A 24,117-nucleotide genomic window follows, 5' to 3' on the forward strand; every position below is an offset into this window, starting at 1 on the left:
CAGGGAAATTGTCCTACAGAATTTCCTTAACGATTTCACCTATATGAGCTGACTGTGGGGTCGCAGTCCAGGAGAGAATGAGGTTTTCTCTCTAGTGAGCTCATGAATAGATATTAAAGGGCATGACCGTAACGCCCTGCCCCGTAAGAGAAGCAGATAATCTGCCTAGTACTATGTGCCTTTTGTGCGAAGATTCTCACACTAGGGTTTGTGGATCAAGGCGTAGTCCTCCGCTTACTCGTGCAGGGTTGGAGTACACTGGGATAGGCTTTGGTTCAAACCTAACAAGTACCTCTGCCGAAAAGTAGTATATAAACAGTACGGGAGCTCAATGACATTGATCAGAAAATAAGAGTGAAAATGGTGGGGATTGCTGTTAATTGGGGTTTTCCCTTTATTAAAAAAAAGAGGAGAAAGGGGGTCAGCCAGACTGGGCCGCTGGAAGGCCTTACAGCCGAGCAACCCAGCTGGTGACTTAACCTAGACGCAAAGGCTGTATCCCGAGAGGCAAAGAAAAAATAGGGGCAGAGAGCTGGGCGGCGGCGGCGGCTGAACGGATCTCCGTTTTCAGTGGCTTGCTCGGCCGTAGCTTTCGCCCTCTTCTTGCGCGACTAGCTCCTGCTCGGCTCCTTATAATGGGAGTTCGATTTCCTGACTTGGGATCGGTATATGCGATATTCCTTCTCCTCTCTCTCCCTGTTCACTGCTCCAGTTGAGAACTGGATCGATTGACTCGATCTCTGGCCTTCCTGTGGTGATTCTTGCTGGTTGTGATTGGAAGAAAGCTGTAGCTGGTGTTGCGCACGTGCAGCAACGGTTCCTTGTGCTTTTCTTCTGTGCTCTGACGCCTGTGTGGTGCTGTTCTCTGATCTTTGTCCACCGTGGCCTGGTGTTTGGGCTCCCTACTGCGCGGTGTTCCTCTTCTCGGGCTGGTGCCGAGGACGTCTCCCTCGGCTCCGGCAGCGGCTCCAGTATCTCCGTCAACCTCCCGCCGTGCAGGTCCGGACGTGGGCGGCGGAATTGGTTTTCTGGGACAGAACCTCGTGTTCGCTGAGCTGGTCTTCCCACGTAGACAATCTACGTGCTGTGAGTTACCCGTTGCCTCTATTTATTTATTGAATAATTTTGTGCTATCTGCTAGTATTATTTACTTGGGTGTGATTGCACAATTTGTGGGCGGATTATGTGCTCGATGATGATAGCGGTGTAGTGAGACGACGTGACAGTCTGGGTTTTAGTGTGTTGTTATTTTCAGCATTGATATTATTTGTGCCTAGTTATTTCTTACTATTGTGCAAGCTGATTATTTAAGTTCATTATTGTTCCTTAATTCTTATGCACACTGTTTTGATCTTAATATTCATGCTTGATTTCTAGGCTCATAATATTTGATCTAAAACCCTGATTTGGTAAGATAGGACTGTCACGTTAGTCGAGGATCTTTGATCACCCTTTAGCGTTGGAGGGCTGTCTATTGCAGCAACCCGCTATTTTGAGGGCAATATTTTAATATAAACAATCATGTTTATTTGTTTAATCTGCCTTCTTCATCTACCTGCCATGTTTAATTTGCAAATGGATTTGAGTAGCTATATTACATGTTTTCATGTCCTGGAATTGCTACTGTTCATTGCTGTTATAATTACATATGGCATTTATCTGAGTTATATGCTTGTTTTATTCGGAATTAGTATATTTAATCTATTTAAATATGTAGAAAGCATGTCACTTATTCCTCTAAATTTACAACAGCCCCTTCTCGAGGAAGGTAAATCTCAGCGTTACTGGATTACTACCTGGCACTTAGATTGATCAGGTTGATGGATCCGGTGCGTCATGTTGTAGTTCGCTTGTAAGCTCCAAGCAATCTCACGAAGCTGCTCATTGTGGCTGCTTCCACGATGCATTGCTTTCCGTCTGTGCGGAATAAAGAGATTTTTACTTGACCTGTAGAGTAATATGGTTAAATAAATCTTTGGGCAAATAATCCATAAACCCTTCAGAAGCTTGTAAAATCAATAAGTAGCTCCACATAGGCTGCTAGCTGTTTGTTGTTTAAATAAATTAAACAGTGTAAATATGTAATTTAATCGTTTGGCCTCTGAATGTAGGCTGTAGTTTAGTTGTAGTTAGACCATAACCTTGCCAATGCAATTTCACATAGAAAATTAGAATCTCCTGTTGTGCCTCCTCTTTGACCACTTTGTAGTTCTGTTTGCTTGATTTTGTGTTAGCTGTGTGTTTCTTTTCCAGCTTGCTGAGATTGACAATCATGGAAAACTGGCATCTAATGAGATCAACATAAATCTTCTGTCAGTTTTTTAATTGATTGTGTTGGTTGTATGCTTCCTTTCCAGCTTGCTGAGATTGTCAATCAAGGAAAACTGGTGTCTGATGAGATCATCATAAATCTGCTGTCAAGACGCCTGGAAGAGAGAGAAGAAAAGGGGTGAATTGGGGTTCATCCTTGATGGCTTTCCTCGAACCATGAGACAAGCGGTAAGCTAATTATTTAACCTGACCATAAGTATGCAAAAACAAATACTTGCCTTTGATCAGGAAGCATTTTTCACTTGCATTTTCTTTTTAGTTCTTACCATACCTTTTTACGTGCTGTTTGGGACCAATAATGTGTAACTTGATCACAGTAGTGGTCACTGTTACCTTTGTTATCAATTCCTATAACCTGATAGTTTCTCAAAACATGCCAACCAAATTTCATTAGCCAAGCTCAAATTGCTTAGAGCTGAATAAGTTTCCTCTGCTATAGACGGATAGACCCCAGCATTGAACAGTGGATTGGTATCCATGGCATTCAATCTTAACATCAACATGTGTTGAAGAATTGTAGGGCCTAATATTGTTTTATCATGTGCCTTGTCAGGAGATACTTGAAGGAGTCACAAATATTGACTTGGTGATCAATCTCAAGCTCCGAGAAGAAGTTGTGGTTGCAAGATGTCTTGGCAGAAGGATGTGCAGCCAGTGTGGAGGAAACTTCAATGTGGCCTCCATTGATATTGAGGGAGAAAATGGTGGAGCTCCAATGCACCTGCCTCCACTATTGCCTCCGCCACAGTGTGAATCGAAGCTAATAACCAGAGCAGATGATACTGAAGAAGTGGTAAAGAACCGGCTACGTGTGTACCATGATCTGGTATGTTCCGGTTGCCTGAGATTGCCTTTTGATAGTTTTCGCTTGCTCAGTAGTCTTTAAAATATCTATTCATGCAACCTGAATACGCAATTTGTGGTATTTGTAGTGAATGAGTTTGTTGTTGATATAGATCAGCTAGACTATTTCTTGCATTAAAAAGGCCCTATATATCTATTATTTGTACATGTGAAATATTGTAAATTGCATTGCATTTTAATACTGCTTTTTAATTTGGCTTTTAATTATAGAAAAGTCACAAACGATTCTTCCTATCACTATAAGGTTTGAATGGCACATATGTAAGATGTTTGGTGTGGTGCCATCATATATCTTACAAAGTGGGTTGTCCTCTTTGCAGACTGAACCAGTGGAGGGATTCTACAAAGCGCGTCAAAAGCTCTTGGAGTTCAATATACCTGGTGGAATACCCGAATCATGGCGAAAGTTATTGGAAGCCTTGAACATAGAAGACTCCAACAATATGAGATCTGCAGTAGCATGATTTTTTTTTAGGAATGCACATTAAATTAAACATCTGTAGCTTATGTCAAAGTTAGTCAATTTTTCTGAACATTCCTTATATCTTTAGAAAGCACGGTCGAATTTGGATTGAGATTAGATTATTTGGCGTAGCACTCTAACTGTACAGTAGATTTGTGATCGATGGGCAAGATGAACGAAAGCGGTCTGTAAAAGGAAAGAAATAGTTGTTCGATGACCAGACATTTATTTGTAGCCTGTACCATATATGAACTTGTTGAAAGAGGTGCATACCAGAAGCAATTTGAATCGTTGTGGATATGATTGAAGCATTTCGTGTATGTGATGAGCTTTGGTTTTTTTATACCTATACGGGCCAAGACTAAAGGTCTTTTGGAGGGAGATTCGAACACCAAGTATTTTCATCTAGTTGCGAATGGTTAACACAAGAAAACCCGTATTTACAGGCTTATGAATGGAGACAATGTAATTACGGAGGATATTGATTTAAAAAACATATCACATCGTATTACAAAACTCTATTCGGTCCAGCTACTGAATCCAACTTCCATCTAGATGACTCTAGGATACAAGATATCCCATAAATCTTTAGCGAAGAAAATACTTGTCTTACTGCTGATTTTACCATAGAAGAGGTTAAGGTGGCTATTTTTAAGATGGAGCATAACAAGGCTCCTGGTCCGAATGGTTTTCCGGCCGAGTTCTACCAGTATTTCTGGGATGTTATTAAAAATGACCTGATGGCTCTCTTTTCAGACTTTAGTACTGGTTGCCTCCGGTTACATAGCCTTAATTTTGGGACAATTATATTACTTCCCAAAGTATGTGAGGCTATTAGGATTGAGCAATACAGACCGATATGTCTGCTAAACGTGAGCTTCAAGGTCTTTACTAAAACATCAATGAATAGGCTGGTAGGTGTGACAATTAAAGTTATTAGCCCAACCCAGACGACCTTCTTACCTGGGCGTAATATCATGGAAGATGTTGTTATTCTGCACGAGACTATTCATGAATTACATCGTAAGAAGCAAAGTGGGGTTGTGTTTAAAATAGATTTCGAAAAAGCGTACGATAAAATTAGATGGTCGTTTGTGAGACAGACCTTAAAGTTGAAGGGGTTTTGTGATAGATGGTGTGATTGGATAGAGGCCTTCACTCAAAAAGGTCACGTCAATATTAAAATAAATGACACGTTGGGGAATAATTTTCAAACAAAAAAAAGGACTGCGACAGGGGATCCTCTTTCTCCTGTGTTATTTAACATAGTAGTGGATATGCTAGTAGTGCTTGTTAATAGAGCTAAGAGGGAGGGTCGGATCGGTGGGGTGGTACCTCACTTAGTGGAGGAGGGCCTTTCTATTCTCCAGTATGCAGATGACACGATTTTGTTTATGGAGCATGATATTGAGAAGGCCTGAAACTTAAAACTCATTCTTTGTGCGTTTGAGGAACTTTCCGGCCTTAAGATTAACTTTCATAAGAGTGAAATCTTCTGCTTTGGAGAGGCAAAGGAGGTTGAGCACACGTATTCACAACTCCTTGGGTGTAAGGTTGGGTCTTACCCTTTCAAGTATAGATGGCCAAACGGGCCGGCACGGCCCGTCGCTGGCACGGCTACGAAGCGTGCCGTGCCCAGATGGGCCGGCGTGCCGCTGCCGCGGCCCAAGCACGGCCCGTGAGCCTGTTAGTCGTGCTGGGCCGGCCCGGTGGCACTATGGTCCATCTGAGTATATCGTGCTAGGCCGGCCCGGTGGCACTATGACCCATCTGAGTATATTGTAGAATTTAGCAAAAAAAGTGTAGTTGTGGGGGCTTGAACCCACAACCTAGTGTATATAAGAAGCTTAAACGCATCCATCTAACCAGTGCAGCTACAGTTTTATTGTGTTATATGTTGAATTCTTATACTTAATATATGTAAACTATTATTTATAAAATAAAAAATGTAATTGTGTCGTGCCCGTGCCAGCACTACGGGTCGAGATAGTGGCCCAGGCACGGCACTATAGCCGTGTCGTGCCAGGCACTAGCACTATACTAATCGGACCGGGTCGTGCCTGGACCGTGCTTTTTCGTGCCGTGCCTGGGCTGACCCATCGTGTTAGTGCCAAATGGCCATCTATACTTTCAAGTATCTAGGTATTCCTATGCAAGTTACAAAATTAAAGAACGCCGATTGGAATGTACTGTTGGAAAGAATTGAGAAGAAACTAAGCAGCTCGAAAGGTAAACATCTTTCGGTTGGCGGACGCTTAGTTCTTATTAATTCGGTTCTGATAAGTCTTCCTATGTTCATGATGTCTTTCTTTGAAATCCCTCGGGTAATACTCAGGAAGTTGGACTACTTGAGGTCTAGATTTTTTGGCAAGCTGATAGCCAAAAAAGAAATATAGACTAGCTAAGTGGGACATCCGGTGTCAACCTAAGGACATGGGAGGACTGGGAATAAAAAACATTGACACCCAGAATAAATGTTTACTTAGCAAATGGTTGTTTAAGTTAATTAATGAGGAAGGTTTATGGCAAGAAGTAATTAGAAAGAAGTACCTATGTAACAAATCTATTGGACAGGTTCGCAGAAAACCAGGAGACTCCCATTTTTGGACTGGCCTTATGAAAGTAAGAGACATGTTTCTAGAAAGGGGAGTTTTTACGGTTAATAATGGTCGTGATATACGTTTTTGGGAAGATAGGTGGTTAGGTAATTTTACCTTACAACAAAGATTCCCGAGCTTGTATAACCTAGTCCATAGAAAGAATGATATAGTGGCTAATGTCTGTGCAATGAGTCCTTTGAATGTTTCCTTTCGAAGAGGACTTGTGGGAGTCAATCTCCAAAATTGGTATAATTTGGTAAGTTTGGTTGTTAATGTATCCTTAAACAATTCAAGCGACAAGTTTCAGTGGGGCCTCCACCAGAACGGTCAGTATTCTGTCAAGTCCTTTTATGATTTCATAATCGGTAATGGACGGGTTAGGCGTGACCAAACGGTGTGGAAGCTCAAAATGCCGCTTAAAATCAAGATTTTCTCTTGGTATTTAAGGAGGGGGGTTATACTAACTAAGGGTAGTTTGACAAAAAGAAATTGGAACGACAACAGAAAGTGTGTGTTTTGTTTAGACGACGAGTCGATCCAACATCTTTTCTTTGATTACCATTATGCTAAGTTTATTTGGCGGGTTGTTAGCTTTACTTTTGGCCTAAAAGAACCGACTAACACCGAGGACATTTACAATAGTTGGCTTATAAATGTAAATGCTAGGTGGAGGTCGTTGATTTTGGTTGGTGCTACTACCATTTGTTGGGCATTATGGTTGTGTAGAAATGATGTTGTTTTTTATAAAATCCCTATACAAACTTATATGCAGGTACTCTTCCGAGGAATTTATTGATGTCGTTCTTGGGCGCTCCTCCAAAAGCATGAAGATGATGCCAAAATTATGAAGGATGCCTGCAGGGGGTTACAAGTGTCGGTGATGCAAATATTTGCTCATCAGGGGTGGCAATTTAGTAATAGGATTACTATCTAAGATGTAGCCTTTATGTTTTTGCTCTCCCAACTACGCTTGGGTTTGTGCCGCCTGTGGCAATGGATTTGTTTGTTTTGTGGATTTGTGTGGCCGTCATCCGTTTCGGATGTAGGTCGGGACATCTTTTCCCATTATCTAAAAAAATCATACAACAGTCTGTTAGGTTATCTGCCAGCTGGTTCATTGCATCCAGTGTGTATATGGTCGACCTCATGAAGTCATGCATGCCTTGGGGAGTCTACCAGCGATTGTGAGTTGTGATACTGGTCTTGTTAGGTTTTAGTTGAGTCTGAACTAGGCATGTGGTCAGGGATCACGGGAGGATTTAGACATTGGAGGACCTGCAACTGAAGCGAGGAAACTGGGAACTCTTCGGTGTATAACCAGCCACCAGCACTGTCCCTAGTTTGTGTTAGATCACTGAAATTTTCCCAAAATCAGGTCAGGCTGCTGGATTTCTTGTTTTTGTCAGCTACATAAGCCAATAGACGCGAGCTGTGCCAAATCCCGATGAAACAGCACAAGCTGGGCAGTTATATTTGGTTGATGCTAATGTGTATCAAATGCTTAAAAGCACAACAAGCATCAGGGGGTGTAGCTCATATGGTAGAGCGCTCGCTTCGCATGCGAGAGGCACGAGGTTCGATTCCCCGCACCTCCATTATTTTTCTTTTTTAATCTCGAGCTATGTATGAATTTATCAAAAGCACAATTCTTTCTTTTAACTGACACACACGCCCCGAACAAACTGAATGTGTAGGACATAATCTAGGAAGTAGGGACATGGATCTGTCTCCTAAAATAAAACTGACAAAAAGAGGTCTCATGTTGCCATGCAAAGAGAAAATTGCTTATCTCGTTCTATATAGAGACGACAACTTCCCATCCTTTTGCAGTAGATCTTGAAGTACGACCATTAATGTACCAAGGACGGTACTCTAAGAAATCGACAAATTTAGGAAGCGATTCCTCTAGGAAGGGAATGAGAACCACACTGGTGGCAAGTGCAAGGTTAACAGGCCCACAGTGGCAAGGCCGCTGGATCTTGAGGGACTTGGCGTCCTTGACATCCACCGCTTTGCGAGGGCTCTACGACTTTGCTGCCTATGGCGGATTGGGAGGACCCAAATGCCCCTTGGACGGGGTTACAGACTCATTGTAACAACACTAGTAAAGACTCCTTGGATGAATACAAATAATATTATCCATTTGATTTTAGTAAGCAAGAGAGTTATTCATCGATCTGAACTAATGTTGCGTTAAGTTTAGGTGCAAATTAACGTGTATACTCCAACAACTGCTTGAAACAAATGCTAAAAATCTAAAAATGGGACAAATAAAAAAAAACTCAAGTATGGTGCTAAATGGGCCGTTTTACTTGTATTGCATGTGCCAGACGTCCTTTCCTTTTGCCATGCAAGTGCCCGACGCACACGCCTGTGCACACGCAAAAGCTCCAGATGGATTGGTGAGAACGCAATGGCCAGTTGGCCACAAAAATATACAGAACATGAGTCGCTGGATACAAGACGCGTTTTTTTTAAAGAAGGTTGAAGAAGCTGTTGGAGCAAGTAAAATGTGATTTCTTTTCTAATATCTATTTTAGGAAGGTTTATAAGTTCTTTTGGAGTTGCTCTAACGGACATCGTTTCGTTGCTAAATAACAACGTGAGCTTAGCAGTACTCGTGGATTTTTTTACCTTTGTCGACTCTCGCCTCTCATGTAAGCACTCATCAAGCAGCAAAAACATATTATCTTTCTTTCCATCGAAGAGGCGCTCCTTCAACAACATCCTCTATGTGCGTTGATGCAGTCACATTTATGAATTGTGCACCACTTGCCTGCACAATTTACATGAATAAAGAAATCTATTGTATCAAAAACGATTAATGTATTACTGCTAGTATGATTAGTATATAGCTCATGCTAACGCTATGATCCTAAGAAGGGGGTCGACAGTGGTGGTGGCGGGGCGAGGGGCGACAACGACACGACTGAGGGGAGGGGCAACGAGAACACAGGGGGAGGGGGAGAGGGGTGCGGGGAGGGGAGGGGAGGATGAAGACAAAGAATATTGTCGATCAGATTTTAGTAAGTGAGAGGGTTATTCAGTGATATGAATTAATGTTGTGTTAAGTTTAGTGTAATTTATTTGTTGGATTTAATGAAGGTTTTGAGTGTATGGGTGATTTGTTTGTGTGGGTTTTGCAAAAGTTTAAACTAATGAATTATATAGTGATATAGATATAGATGAATGGTGCACCTTGTAAATAGATCAGATCATGAATAAAACTATCATACATCTGTGTGTTGTTTTTTTGGTTGAATAAATGGCACACCATGAAAATGGATCGTATCTAGTAAATAATTATATATTTGTGTATAGTTTTTGGCGCGATATTCATGTTGACTTGTTTGGCCGAAACAGAAAAAAAGGAAGCCAAGGCAACGGTAAAAGACGCGCCATAAAACGGCGCGCGGCTTCTGTTTTCTGCTGCCGGACCAAAAAAAAAATAGTGAGACAATAAAATAATGCCACGTGTGTGGATCACGTAGCGGAGTCCGAAGCCGCGTCTGGTCTGATTAGGGAATCTTGTTAGAGATGGATTAAAATTAAATTAGTGGATACATCTCCTATATCTTAGGAGATCTAACAGTCCATATGCCTATATAAATAACTAGGACCCTGCCCAAGTTTCATCGCTACTCGTCTTGTCTGATTCCCCCGAGCTAGCCTAGCCAGCGAGATGGCGGGGATCTCTCGCGCGATCAGGGCCTGCGCCGCCACGTCCCAGCGCACCCTGGCCGCTGCTTCGGCGGTGACGCTGCCGAAGGAGGCGGGGGTGAAACCGGCAACGGTCGGGCGCAGGGGGCGGGGTCCGGAGGACGGGAGGCGCGTGCAGTGGGCGTTCCTCGGGTGCCCCGGGGTGGGGAAGGGCACCTACGCCAGCCGCCTCTCGCAGCTGCTCGGCGTCCCACACATTGCCACCGGCGACCTCGTCCGCGACGCCCTGGCCTCCCCTGGCCCCTGCTGTTAATTGGGGTTTTCCCTTTATTAAAAAAAAAAAAGGAGAAAGGGGGTCAGCCAGACTGGGCCGCTAGAAGGCCTTACAGCCGAGCAACCCAGCTGGTGACTTAACCTAGACGCAAAGGCTGTATCCCGAGAGGCAAAAAAAAAATAGGGGCAGAGAGCTGGGCGGCGGCGGCTGAACGGATCTCCGTTTTCAGTGGCTTGCTCGGCCGTAGCTTTCGCCCTCTTCTTGCGCGACTAGCTCCTGCTCGGCTCCTTATAATGGGAGTTCGATTTCCTGACTTGGGATCGGTATATGCGATATTCCTTCTCCTCTCTCTCCCTGTTCACTGCTCCAGTTGAGAACTGGATCGATTGACTCGATCTCTGGCCTTCCTGTGGTGATTCTTGCTGGTTGTGATTGGAAGAAAGCTGTAGCTGGTGCTGCGCACGTGCAGCAACGGTTCCTTGTGCTTTTCTTCTGTGCTCTGACGCCTGTGTGGTGCTGTTCTCTGATCTTTGTCCACCGTGGCCTGGTGTTTGGGCTCCCTACTGCGCGGTGTTCCTCTTCTCGGGCTGGTGCCGAGGACGTCTCCCTCGGCTCCGGCAGCGGCTCCAGTATCTCCGTCAACCTCCCGCCGTGCAGGTCCGGACGTGGGCGGCGGAATTGGTTTTCTGGGACAGAACCTCGTGTTCGCTGAGCTGGTCTTCCCACGTAGACAATCTACGTGCTGTGAGTTACCCGTTGCCTCTATTTATTTATTGAATAATTTTGTGCTATCTGCTAGTATTATTTACTTGGGTGTGATTGCACAATTTGTGGGCGGATTATGTGCTCGATGATGATAGCGGTGTAGTGAGACGACGTGACAGTCTGGGTTTTAGTGTGTTGTTATTTTCAGCATTGATATTATTTGTGCCTAGTTATTTCTTACTATTGTGCAAGCTGATTATTTAAGTTCATTATTGTTCCTTAATTCTTATGCACACTGTTTTGATCTTAATATTCATGCTTGATTTCTAGGCTCATAATATTTGATCTAAAACCCTGATTTGGTAAGATAGGACTGTCACGTTAGTCGAGGATCTTTGATCACCCTTTAGCGTTGGAGGGCTGTCTATTGCAGCAACCCGCTATTTTGAGAGCAATATTTTAATATAAACAATCATGTTTATTTGTTTAATCTGCCTTCTTCATCTACCTGCCATGTTTAATTTGCAAATGGATTTGAGTAGCTATATTACATGTTTTCATGTCCTGGAATTGCTACTGTTCATTGCTGTTATAATTACATATGGCATTTATCTGAGTTATATGCTTGTTTTATTCGGAATTAGTATATTTAATCTATTTAAATATGTAGAAAGCATGTCACTTATTCCTCTAAATTTACAACAATCCAGAAAACCAATTCGTATAATGGCCTCCAGTTCTGATGTCATTAAGCCTGAAGCGTTCGACGGCGCTAGCTTTAAGCGCTGGCAGATTAAGACTCGCATGTGGCTCACTGACCTAAAATTATTTTGGGTAGTGACGTCGGCTGTTCCCCAGGCTGCATCAGATGATTCTGATGATGCAGCGAAGGCCGCCGCACTAGCGGAGAAGGCCAAGTGGGACGAAGCCAATGAGGCATGCTTGTCTCGTCTGCTGAACGTCTTGTCGAACCGCTTATTTGACGTGTACTCTCGTTTTACCTCCGCCAAGGGTCTATGGACTGAACTTGAGAACGAGTTCTCTGAAGTTGACAATGGCAATGAGTCATTCACAACGGAAAACTACCTCAACTATAAAATGGTTGAGGGAAGGTCTGTTATGGAGCAGCTACAGGAGATTCAACTCCTTGTTAGGGACTTGGTCCAATATGGTTGCGTCCTACCAGACAGTTTTCAGGTGAATGCAATACTGGCAAAGCTCCCGCCTTCTTGGCAAGACTTTGTGACTTCACGCCGCCACATGAAGAAGCAATTGACTCTCACTGAGTTGTCAGCTGCGATTAATGTGGAAGAGCGTGCAAGGTCCAGTAACAAGCCATCCCAGCAACTCCAGGCTCACGTTGTTGAGAAGGGTGGAGATAGAAAATTCCAGAAGAAGAAGAACTCTCCACAGAAGAATATGAACCAACCTAAGTCCAAAAAGATGAAGAAGAAAAAGGAGGACTTTATCTGCTACGTTTGTGGTGTCTCCGGGCATACAGCTCGGAGATGCAAACTCAGGAAGGGAAAAGGTCCTCCACCTCAGCGCAAAGAAGGGAACGTGGTGGTTAACTCCACCCCAGGGTATGCACCTCAGGCCTTTATGGCAAGTCCATCAGATGACTGGTGGATGGATTCCGGTGCTACTGTTCATATTTGTGCTGATCGATCCATGTTCTCTTCATTCCAGGGATTCAACAGCGCACCAGTCTTGATGGGAAATGGTGTTCCGGCAGCAGTTCGAGGTACTGGACAGGTCTACCTGAAGTTAACTTCAGGAAAGACGCTCGTGCTGAAGGACGTACTCTATGTGCCCTCGATGAGCCGGAACCTCATTTCAGTGTCGCTGCTATGTCGACAGGGTCTCAAATTAGTGTTTGAGTCTAATAAAGTGGTCCTGTCTAAGTTTGGTACTTTTGTTGGAAAGTCATATGAGTCAGGCGGTTTGTTCCGTCTTTCTGTTTTGAACAATCATTCTTCTTACCATGTTAATGTGGTCTGTAATAACGATTCCATTAATAATATATGGCATTCCCGTTTGTGTCATGTGAATTTTGAGGCCATTAAGAGATTAAGTGACATGTCTTTAATTCCTGAATATAAACATGTTAAAGGTGTAAAATGTGGTATTTGTGTGCAAGCCAAGCAGCCTAGAAAACCGTTTCATACGGTTGAAGGCAGAAGTACCACTCCTTTAGAACTAATTCACTCAGATATCTGTGAGATGAATGGTATAATCACAAAAGGCGGTAAAAGATACTTTCTTACCTTGATAGATGATGCTACCAGGTTCTGTTATATTTACTTACTCAGAACTAAAGATGAGGCACTAGAACACTTTAAGATCTATAAGACTGAAGTTGAAAACCAGCTAGACAAGAAAATTAAAAGGTTACGGTCTGATAGAGGAGGTGAATACCTTTCCAACCTTTTTGATGAGTACTGCAAAGAGTGTGGAATCATTCATGAAACCACTGCTCCATATTCACCTCAGTCAAATGGGGTAGCTGAAAGGAAGAACCGAACGGTGTGTGACTTAGCTAATGCTTTGTTGCAAAGTTCGGGGATGCCTGACATCTGGTGGGGCGAGGCAGTACTCACAGTATGCTATGTCCTGAACAGGGTGCCGCCTCGCAACCGTGAAGTCACACCCTATGAAGGATTTAAAGGAAGGAAGCCAGATCTTTCGCATCTTCGAACTTGGGGCTGCCTTGCAAAGGTGAATGTCCCGTTGCCGAAGAAGAGAAAGCTAGGCCCTAAGACCGTAGATTGTGTCTTCTTGGGTTATGCACATAACAGTGCAGCTTATAGATTTCTAGTGGTCCATTCCGAGACAAGCGAAATCGCTGTAAATGTAATAATGGAGTCTCGGGATGTGACATTCTTTGAGAGCATCTTCCCTATGCGGGATAAGGAAGTAGTAGCCCCAGATGGTCCATCTCGGACATATTCTCTGCCCTCGAGTGTCCATGACCAGACTCCAGATTTGGAGTTAAGGAGGAGTAAGAGACAAAGGACTGAAAAGTCTCTGGGTGATGATTATATTATTTATCTAGTGGATGAAGAACCACGCTCCCTCACAGAGGCATATACATCTCCGGATGCAGAGTACTAGAGGGAGGCTGTCCGTAGCGAGATGGATTCAATCATCTCGAACGGAACTTGGGAGATAACTGATCTCCCAGCTGGTTGCAAGCCTGTGGGCTGTAAATGGATCTTTAGGAGGAAGAGGAGACCCGATGGTACTATTGAAAAGTACAAGGCCCGTCTTGTGGCTAAGGGTTTTACTCAAAAGAAAGAGGAGGATTATTTTGATACTTATTCTCCGGTGGCTCGATTGCCCACAATCCGTGTGCTTATAGCGCTGGCAGCTGCGTATAAACTTCTTGTTCATCAAATGGACGTAAAGACAGCATTCCTAAATGGAGAGCTGGAAGAGGAAATTTATATGCAGCAACCAGAAGGATTTGTGGTTAAAGGACAAGAGAGCAAAGTGTGTCGCTTGATTAAATCCTTATACGGTCTTAAACAAGCTCCCAGACAATGGCATGAGAAGTTTAATAATACTCTGACCACTGCCGGGTTTTGTGTAAACGAAGCCGACAAGTGTGTGTATTATCGCTTCTCTGGGGGCAAAGGTGTCATCATGTGTTTATACGTTGATGACATATTGATATTTGGGACCGATTTGGAGGCTATCATGGAGACAAAATTATTCCTCTCCAAGAACTTTGATATGAAGGACTTGGGTGAAGCTGATGTTATACTGAACATCAAGCTGATAAAGGGTGAGGATGGGATTACTTTGTCACAATCCCATTATGTGGAAAAGGTCCTGACTCGCTTTGGACATATGGACTGTAAACCAGTCACCACGCCCTATGATCCATCCTACACGCTCAGTAAATATGAAGGCGAGCCTGTGAACCAGCTACTATATTCGCAGATCATCGGATCTCTCATGTACCTGAGCAGTGCAACTAGACCAGATATCTCATATGCAGTATGCAGACTGGCTCGTTATTCGGCCAGTCCAGGAGATAGACACTGGGTAGCCTTGTACAGAGTGCTTCGGTATTTGAAGGGAGCGATGAATCTTGGTATTAAATATACCGGATTTCCGTCAGTACTTGAAGGATTCAGTGATGCAAACTGGATCTCTGACTCGGATCAAATGAAGTCTACAAGTGGCTATGTGTTCACTTTAGCTGGTGGGGCCGTGTCATGGAGATCGTCTAAACAATCAGTGTCGACACGTTCCACCAAGGAGGCTGAATTAGTTGCACTTGATTCAGCAGCATTGGAGGCTGAATGGTTGAGAGACCTATTGTCAGACCTTCCAATGCTAGCAAAGCCGATACCGGCTGTCCTAGTATACTGTGACAACACTTCTGTGTTGCTGAAAGTGAACAGTAGAAAGGACAACCAAAAATCCTCGAGGCATATCAGAAGACGACTTGATTCATGTCGGCATGCTAGAGAGACGGGTGTAATAACCGTAGATTACATCAAGTCTGAAAGGAACCTTGCTGATCCTTTTACCAAAGGGCTGGCTCAAAAGCCAATCCAAGCAGCGTGTATGGGAATGGGACTCGTACCCTGTTAGCGGTTTCAACTGCGGATAACTGTCCTGTGTGACCGGAGATCCCGAGATCCAGGCTCCAGGAAACGAAGCACTGTGGAACCAAGAGCACAAAAGATAAAGAGTCTCATGAGCTGCTGTGCTCTGACTGTATGGCAGGTTGAGCGATATGCTCTTAATGAAGTCAATGCTATAATCAGGGAAATTGTCCTACAGAATTTCCTTAACGATTTCACCTATATGAGCTGACTGTGGGGTCGCAGTCCAGGAGAGAATGAGGTTTTCTCTCTAGTGAGCTCATGAATAGATATTAAAGGGCATGACCGTAACGCCCTGCCCCGTAAGAGAAGCAGATAATCTGCCTAGTACTATGTGCCTTTTGTGCGAAGATTCTCACACTAGGGTTTGTGGATCAAGGCGTAGTCCTCCGCTTACTCGTGCAGGGTTGGAGTACACTGGGATAGGCTTTGGTTCAAACCTAACAAGTACCTCTGCCGAAAAGTAGTATATAAACAGTACGGGAGCTCAATGACATTGATCAGAAAATAAGAGTGAAAATGGTGGGGATTGCTGTTAATTGGGGTTTTCCCTTTATTAAAAAAAAGAGGAGAAAGGGGGTCAGCCAGACTGGGCCGCTAGAAGGCCTTACAGCCGAGCAACCCAGCTGGTGACTTAACCTAGACGCAAAGGCTGTATCCCGAGAGGCAAAGAAAAAATAGGGGCAGAGAGCTGGGCGGCGGCGGCGGCTGAACGGATCTCCGTTTTCAGTGGCTTGCTCGGCCGTAGCTTTCGCCCTCTTCTTGCGCGACTAGCTCCTGCTCGGCTCCTTATAATGGGAGTTCGATTTCCTGACTTGGGATCGGTATATGCGATATTCCTTCTCCTCTCTCTCCCTGTTCACTGCTCCAGTTGAGAACTGGATCGATTGACTCGATCTCTGGCCTTCCTGTGGTGATTCTTGCTGGTTGTGATTGGAAGAAAGCTGTAGCTGGTGTTGCGCACGTGCAGCAACGGTTCCTTGTGCTTTTCTTCTGTGCTCTGACGCCTGTGTGGTGCTGTTCTCTGATCTTTGTCCACCGTGGCCTGGTGTTTGGGCTCCCTACTGCGCGGTGTTCCTCTTCTCGGGCTGGTGCCGAGGACGTCTCCCTCGGCTCCGGCAGCGGCTCCAGTATCTCCGTCAACCTCCCGCCGTGCAGGTCCGGACGTGGGCGGCGGAATTGGTTTTCTGGGACAGAACCTCGTGTTCGCTGAGCTGGTCTTCCCACGTAGACAATCTACGTGCTGTGAGTTACCCGTTGCCTCTATTTATTTATTGAATAATTTTGTGCTATCTGCTAGTATTATTTACTTGGGTGTGATTGCACAATTTGTGGGCGGATTATGTGCTCGATGATGATAGCGGTGTAGTGAGACGACGTGACAGTCTGGGTTTTAGTGTGTTGTTATTTTCAGCATTGATATTATTTGTGCCTAGTTATTTCTTACTATTGTGCAAGCTGATTATTTAAGTTCATTATTGTTCCTTAATTCTTATGCACACTGTTTTGATCTTAATATTCATGCTTGATTTCTAGGCTCATAATATTTGATCTAAAACCCTGATTTGGTAAGATAGGACTGTCACGTTAGTCGAGGATCTTTGATCACCCTTTAGCGTTGGAGGGCTGTCTATTGCAGCAACCCGCTATTTTGAGAGCAATATTTTAATATAAACAATCATGTTTATTTGTTTAATCTGCCTTCTTCATCTACCTGCCATGTTTAATTTGCAAATGGATTTGAGTAGCTATATTACATGTTTTCATGTCCTGGAATTGCTACTGTTCATTGCTGTTATAATTACATATGGCATTTATCTGAGTTATATGCTTGTTTTATTCGGAATTAGTATATTTAATCTATTTAAATATGTAGAAAGCATGTCACTTATTCCTCTAAATTTACAACAGCCCCTTCTCGAGGAAGGTAAATCTCAGCGTTACTGGATTACTACCTGGCACTTAGATTGATCAGGTTGATGGATCCGGTGCGTCATGTTGTAGTTCGCTTGTAAGCTCCAAGCAATCTCACGAAGCTGCTCATTGTGGCTGCTTCCACGATGCATTGCTTTCCGTCTGTGCGGAATAAAGAGATTTTTACTTGACCTGTAGAGTAATATGGTTAAATAAATCTTTGGGCAAATAATCCATAAACCCTTCAGAAGCTTGTAAAATCAATAAGTAGCTCCACATAGGCTGCTAGCTGTTTGTTGTTTAAATAAATTAAACAGTGTAAATATGTAATTTAATCGTTTGGCCTCTGAATGTAGGCTGTAGTTTAGTTGTAGTTAGACCATAACCTTGCCAATGCAATTTCACATAGAAAATTAGAATCTCCTGTTGTGCCTCCTCTTTGACCACTTTGTAGTTCTGTTTGCTTGATTTTGTGTTAGCTGTGTGTTTCTTTTCCAGCTTGCTGAGATTGACAATCATGGAAAACTGGCATCTAATGAGATCAACATAAATCTTCTGTCAGTTTTTTAATTGATTGTGTTGGTTGTATGCTTCCTTTCCAGCTTGCTGAGATTGTCAATCAAGGAAAACTGGTGTCTGATGAGATCATCATAAATCTGCTGTCAAGACGCCTGGAAGAGAGAGAAGAAAAGGGGTGAATTGGGGTTCATCCTTGATGGCTTTCCTCGAACCATGAGACAAGCGGTAAGCTAATTATTTAACCTGACCATAAGTATGCAAAAACAAATACTTGCCTTTGATCAGGAAGCATTTTTCACTTGCATTTTCTTTTTAGTTCTTACCATACCTTTTTACGTGCTGTTTGGGACCAATAATGTGTAACTTGATCACAGTAGTGGTCACTGTTACCTTTGTTATCAATTCCTATAACCTGATAGTTTCTCAAAACATGCCAACCAAATTTCATTAGCCAAGCTCAAATTGCTTAGAGCTGAATAAGTTTCCTCTGCTATAGACGGATAGACCCCAGCATTGAACAGTGGATTGGTATCCATGGCATTCAATCTTAACATCAACATGTGTTGAAGAATTGTAGGGCCTAATATTGTTTTATCATGTGCCTTGTCAGGAGATACTTGAAGGAGTCACAAATATTGACTTGGTGATCAATCTCAAGCTCCGAGAAGAAGTTGTGGTTGCAAGATGTCTTGGCAGAAGGATGTGCAGCCAGTGTGGAGGAAACTTCAATGTGGCCTCCATTGATATTGAGGGAGAAAATGGTGGAGCTCCAATGCACCTGCCTCCACTATTGCCTCCGCCACAGTGTGAATCGAAGCTAATAACCAGAGCAGATGATACTGAAGAAGTGGTAAAGAACCGGCTACGTGTGTACCATGATCTGGTATGTTCCGGTTGCCTGAGATTGCCTTTTGAAAGTTTTCGCTTGCTCAGTAGTTTTTAAAATATCTATTCATGCAACCTGAATACGCAATTTGTGGTACTTGTAGTGAATGAGTTTGTTGTTGATATAGATCAGCTAGACTATTTTCTTGCATTAAAAAGGCCCTATATATCTATTATTTGTACATGTGAAATATTGTAAATTGCATTGCATTTTAATACTGCCTTTTAATTTGGCTTTTAATCATAGAAAAGTCACAAACGATTCTTCCTATCACTATAAGGTTTGAATGGCACAGATGTTTGGTGTGGTGCCATCATATATCTTACCAAGTGGGTTGTCCTCTTTACAGACTGAACCAGTGGAGGGATTCTACAGAGCGCGTCAAAAGCTCTTGGAGTTCAATATACCTGGTGGAATACCCGAATCATGGCGAAAGTTATTAGAAGCCTTGAATATAGAAGACTCCGACAATATGAGATCTGCAGCAGCATGATTTTTTTAGGAATGCACGTTAAACTAAACATCTGTAGCTTATGTCAAAGTTAGTCAATTTTTCTGAACATTCCTTATATCTTTAGAAAGCATGGTCAAATCTGGATCGAGATTAGATTATTTTAGCGTAGCACTCTAACTGTACAGTAGATTAGTCATTGATGGGCAAGATGAACGAAAGCGGTCTGTAAAAGCAAAGAAATAGTTGTTCGATGACCAGACATTCATTCGTAGCCTGTACCATATATGAACTTGTTGAAAGAGGTGCATACCAGAAGCAATTTGAAACGTTGTGGATATGATTGAAGCATTTCGTGTATGTGATGAGCTTTGGTTTTTTTTATACCTATATGGGAGCACATAGCTTGCGAGGAATCATACGGCAGTCTGTTAGGTTCATTGCATCCAGTGTGTATATGGTCGACCTCATGAAGTCATGGATGCCTTGCGGAGTCTACCAGCGATTATGAGTTGTGATCCTGGTCTTGTTAGGTTACTGAGTCTGAACTAGGCATGTGGTCAGGGATCACAGGAGGATGGAGCACCTGCAACTGAAGCGAGCAAACTGGAAACTCTTTGGTGTATAACCAGCCACCAGCACTGTCCCTAGTTTGCGTTAGATCACTGAAATTTTCCCAAAATCAGGTCAGGCTGCTGGATTTCTTGTTTCTGTCAGCTACATAAGCCAATAGACGGGAGCTGTGCCAAATCCCGATGAAACAGCACGAGCTGGGCAGTTATATTTGGTTGATGCTAATGTGTATTAAATGCTTAAAAGCACAGCAAGCATCCGGGGGTGTAGCTCATATGGTAGAGCGCTCGCTTCGCATGCGAGAGGCACGGGGTTTGATTCCCCGCACCTCCATTTTTCTCTTTTTAATCTCGAGCTATGTATGAATTAATCAAAAGCACAATTCACACACACCGACACACATCCCGAACAAACTGAATGTGTAGGTTTCTCCTCTAAATTACAGTTCCTAAATTGTTTCTGAATTCTAGGAATTAAACAAAAGGAGGTCTCATGTTGTCATGCAAAGAACAAATTGCTTATCTGGCTCTATATAGAATTGACCCCTTCCCATCCATAAGGGGGTGTAGCTCATATGGTAGAGCGCTCGCTTCGCATGTGAGAGGCACGGGGTTCGATTCCCCGCACCTCCATTTTTTCTTTTTTTAATCTCGAGCTATGTATGAATTAATCAAAAGCACAATTCTTTCTTTTAACTGACACACACCGACACACGTCCCGAACAAACTGAATGTGTAGGTTTCTCCTCTGAATTGCAGTTCCTAAATTGTTTCTGAATTCTAGGAAGTAAACAAAAGGAGGTCTCATGCTGTCATGCAAAGAGCAAATTGCTTATCTGGCTCTATATAGAGATGACCCCTTCCATCCATCAGGGGGTGTAGCTCATATGATAGAGCGCTCGCTTCGCATGCGAGAGGCATGGGGTTCGATTCCCCACACCTCCATTTTTTCTCTTTTTTAATCTCGAGCTATGTATGAATTAATCAAAAGCACAATTCTTTCCGACACACGTCCCGAATAAACTAAATGTGTAGGTTTCTCCTCTGAATTGCAGTTCCTAAACTGTTTCTGAATTCTAGGAAGTAAACAAAAAGAGGTCGCATGTTGTCATGCAAAGAGCAAATTGCTTATCTGGCTCTATATAGAGACGACAACTTCCCATCCATCAGGGGGTGTAGCTCATATGGTAGAGCGCTCGCTTCGCATGCGAGAGGCACGGGGTTCGATTCCCCGCACCTCCATTTTCTCTTTTTTAATCTCGAGCTATGTATGAATTAATCAAAAGCACAATTCTTTCTTTTAACTGACACACACCGACACACGTCCCGAACAAACTGAATGTATAGGTTTCTCCTCTGAATTGCAATTCCTAAACTGTTTCTGAATTCTAGGAGGTAAACAAAACGAGGTCTCATGTTGTCATGTAAAGAGCAAATTGCTTTTCTGGCTCTATATAGAGACGACAACTTCCCATCCATCAGGGGGTGTAGCTCATATGGTAGAGCGCTCGCTTCGCATGCGAGAGGCACGGGGTTCGATTCCCCGCACCTCCATTTTTTCTCTTTTTTAATCTCGAGCTATGTATGAATTAATCAAAAGCGCAATTCTGAATGTGTAGGTTTCTCCTCTGAATTGCAGTTCCTAAATTGTTTCTGAATTCTAGGAAGTAAACAAAAAGAGGTCTCATGTTGTCATGCAAAGAGAAAATTGTTTATCTGGCTCTATATAGAGACGACAATTTCCCATCCTTTTGCAGTAGATCTTGAAGTACGACCATTAATCTCTACTACTATTAAGGCTGCAAGAGTAGTCGGGCATTCCCGTGTTCTGCCACCGTTCCATTCTCATGTCTGTCATTCTCATTCTTTATTATGTCTTTCTCATTCCCTCCTCCCGTAGAGCTCATTCTCATTCCCATTCTCATTCCCCCGTACAGCCCACGTCTAGCTAAAATTAAAAAAAACATACATGTCCTCAAGGGGATTTGAACCCGTGACCTCTCAAGCAAAGACCAAGAGTAGCTACCGCTACACCACATATGTGTTTATGTCTACATCTATGATAGGAAACACATCTACTATATCTCTCACCAAGCTCACTTGCTACCCTTGCACAATGCGTAGTAGTAGATAAGTATCACCGAGATTCTTGAATTAGATTTTTGGATGGAGATAATATTATTTAAAGAAGAGTTTTGCATGCAATTTCTTTTGTTTGAATAATGTATTATACTTAAATTCCTTTTTTTGCATGCGTGACATTTTTCTTCGTAATATTTTTTCCATAGATCAGACTTCTGAGTCATTTTCATAAACCAACGCCAAGCATGAATCCATGTTTCTTACTTGAAACCCCAAACAAACACCATGAGCAGGAGACACTCACGTTGGCGTCTCTTATCGATGACGAGAAGAAGCTTGGCGACTGTCAGTTCGACCTCTAGAAGCAGTCCTACGTGGTCGCATACGCCGCTGTGTACGACAAGCTCCCGCGAAGCCACCACTTGGACGTGGTCCAGAGCAGCTGCACCGCGCTGTCCATCGTTAAGCATGGGGGCCTCATGGTTGTCGCCAACATTGACGACTCTCGGGTTGTTCTGGACACCGCATCCGACGACGACGCCATCACGTCGTCTAGCTCATCGTCCACCTGAAGCCCAACCTACCACGTAAGTCGCTACTAACCGGACATGAATTCTTGTGCGCTGGGACGATGGACGTTGCTGACGTTGTGTGAGTGTCCTCGAACATGATGTATGTAGTGGAGTCGCTGATGAGCCCGGGGTGCACTTCGTTTGGTAGCCCAACCAAGAGTCATCGGTACTCGTCATGTCGCGCGTGTTCGACGACTACTATATCGAGGATTGTGACGTCATCTTAGCGTCGGAGGTGACGTAGAGGAGGATCGACAATAGTGACCAGTTCGTCATCCTCGCCACCGTCAGGGTAGCTTTTGTGCCGACTTGCCTTTAATTCTCTTCGCAAACACACACACTTACTTTTTTGTTTAAGCAAGAGCGTATGGTGGTGCGTGTCTGATGACTAACGATGTACGAGGAAATTTCTTCCAGCATGTGTGGAACGTGCTCTCCAATGATGAGACCATACAAATCGTGGCATATATCGAAGTCTGCATGATACTGATAGTTGCAATGTAGTGGTGAAACAACTAGATTAAAACAACAAAATTTATGTATGGCTAGGATCACAAATTGATTATGAAACATTTTCTCATAACAATATAACATACATTTTATATATAAGTTATCGTAGTATACTGGTATTATATATTACCGTTGCAACGCATGGACACTCAGCTAGTGTACCAAAGAAGGTACTCGAAGAAATCGACAAATTTAGGAAGCGATTTCTCTAGGCAGGGAATGAGAACATCACTGGTGGCAAGTGCAAGGTTAGCTGGCCGACAGTGGCAAGCTGCTAGATCTTGGGGGACTCGTCGTCCTTGACATCCACCGCTTTGCGAGGGCTCTACGGCTTAGCTGCCTATGGCGGATTGGGATGACCCAAATGCCCCTTGGACGGGGTTACAGACTCCTTGTAACGACACTGATAAATTACTCTTTGCAACACCCATGAGAATCGCAATTGGCGATGGAGCCAAGACCTCCTTCTGGCATTGCACTTGGGTCAATGATCAACGACCCAAGGACATTGTGCCTGACATCTTCGTCGCCTCCTCTGACCGTAGGCTCTCTGTTCGGGAGGCCTTGACCGATAGCGCATGGGTGAGTCATATTGATCTCCACGCGATCCACGCGGTTGATCACCTAAAATAGTTTGTGGACCTCTGGTCCTTTGCCCATTCGGTCTCCTTGGTGCAAAACACATATGATCGCATCGATTGGATCTACAACGCCTACAGTGAAATATTCTGCAGCATCTGCTTACCAGATTCAATTCATGGGTCACACTTGTTTCAATCTCAAAGCCCTTATTTGGAAGCCATGTGGGTCATATAAATGCAAACTCTTCGCTTGGCTTATCATCCGCAACCGGCTTTGGACCTCTGATAGGCTCGCAGCACGTGGATGGCTGCATAGTCCTTCTTGTCCACTCTGCAAGCGGCACTCCGAAACACCTCATCATATTATTGCTAGTTGCCCCTACTCAAGGAGAATTTGGGACGCCCTAGCATCTTGGCTCTCCATCGGCCCTTTATCTCTAGCTACCTGGATGGACTCCACTTTGATCAAGCAGTGGTGGTTCATGGTCGGCTCATCCGTTGCGCCTAAAAAGGG

General features: G+C 43.5%; 1 protein-coding gene, 6 non-coding genes and 1 pseudogene across 7 annotated transcripts; all 8 read left to right on the forward strand.

The window, feature by feature from the left end:
* Positions 1-7: 7 nt before the first annotated feature.
* LOC103645782 (probable adenylate kinase 6, chloroplastic) lies at positions 8-3,969 on the forward strand. The gene is made up of 3 exons (XM_035965132.1): positions 8-2,499; positions 2,885-3,157; positions 3,516-3,969. The coding sequence occupies exons 1-3, from the start codon at positions 2,488-2,490 to the stop codon at positions 3,657-3,659; spliced, it is 429 nt and encodes a 142-aa protein (XP_035821025.1). The 5' UTR covers positions 8-2,487; the 3' UTR covers positions 3,660-3,969.
* A 3,811-nt stretch (positions 3,970-7,780) lies between these two features.
* On the forward strand, positions 7,781-7,853 carry TRNAA-CGC (transfer RNA alanine (anticodon CGC)). Its single transcript has one exon. It is a non-coding gene; the product is annotated as a tRNA-Ala (tRNA).
* Positions 7,854-9,925: 2,072 nt separating this feature from the next.
* On the forward strand, positions 9,926-19,615 carry LOC103645783 (probable adenylate kinase 6, chloroplastic; annotated as a pseudogene).
* A 504-nt stretch (positions 19,616-20,119) lies between these two features.
* TRNAA-CGC (transfer RNA alanine (anticodon CGC)) lies at positions 20,120-20,192 on the forward strand. Its single transcript has one exon. It is a non-coding gene; the product is annotated as a tRNA-Ala (tRNA).
* A 226-nt stretch (positions 20,193-20,418) lies between these two features.
* TRNAA-CGC (transfer RNA alanine (anticodon CGC)) lies at positions 20,419-20,491 on the forward strand. Its single transcript has one exon. It is a non-coding gene; the product is annotated as a tRNA-Ala (tRNA).
* Positions 20,492-20,730: 239 nt separating this feature from the next.
* Positions 20,731-20,803, forward strand: TRNAA-CGC (transfer RNA alanine (anticodon CGC)). The gene has a single exon. It is a non-coding gene; the product is annotated as a tRNA-Ala (tRNA).
* Positions 20,804-21,027: 224 nt separating this feature from the next.
* TRNAA-CGC (transfer RNA alanine (anticodon CGC)) lies at positions 21,028-21,100 on the forward strand. The gene has a single exon. It is a non-coding gene; the product is annotated as a tRNA-Ala (tRNA).
* Positions 21,101-21,339: 239 nt separating this feature from the next.
* TRNAA-CGC (transfer RNA alanine (anticodon CGC)) lies at positions 21,340-21,412 on the forward strand. Its single transcript has one exon. It is a non-coding gene; the product is annotated as a tRNA-Ala (tRNA).
* Positions 21,413-24,117: the final 2,705 nt, after the last annotated feature.

This window comes from Zea mays, chromosome 2 (genome assembly GCF_902167145.1).
Source record: "Zea mays cultivar B73 chromosome 2, Zm-B73-REFERENCE-NAM-5.0, whole genome shotgun sequence".
Lineage (NCBI taxonomy): Eukaryota > Viridiplantae > Streptophyta > Magnoliopsida > Poales > Poaceae > Zea > Zea mays.

What these genes read in the sequence shown, in the direction of transcription:
- LOC103645782 (XM_035965132.1), top strand. An exon ending in TACGTGTGTACCATGATCTG is followed by an intron (nt 3,158 to 3,515) that starts GTATGTTCCGGT and finishes TCCTCTTTGCAG; the next exon opens with ACTGAACCAGTGGAGGGATT.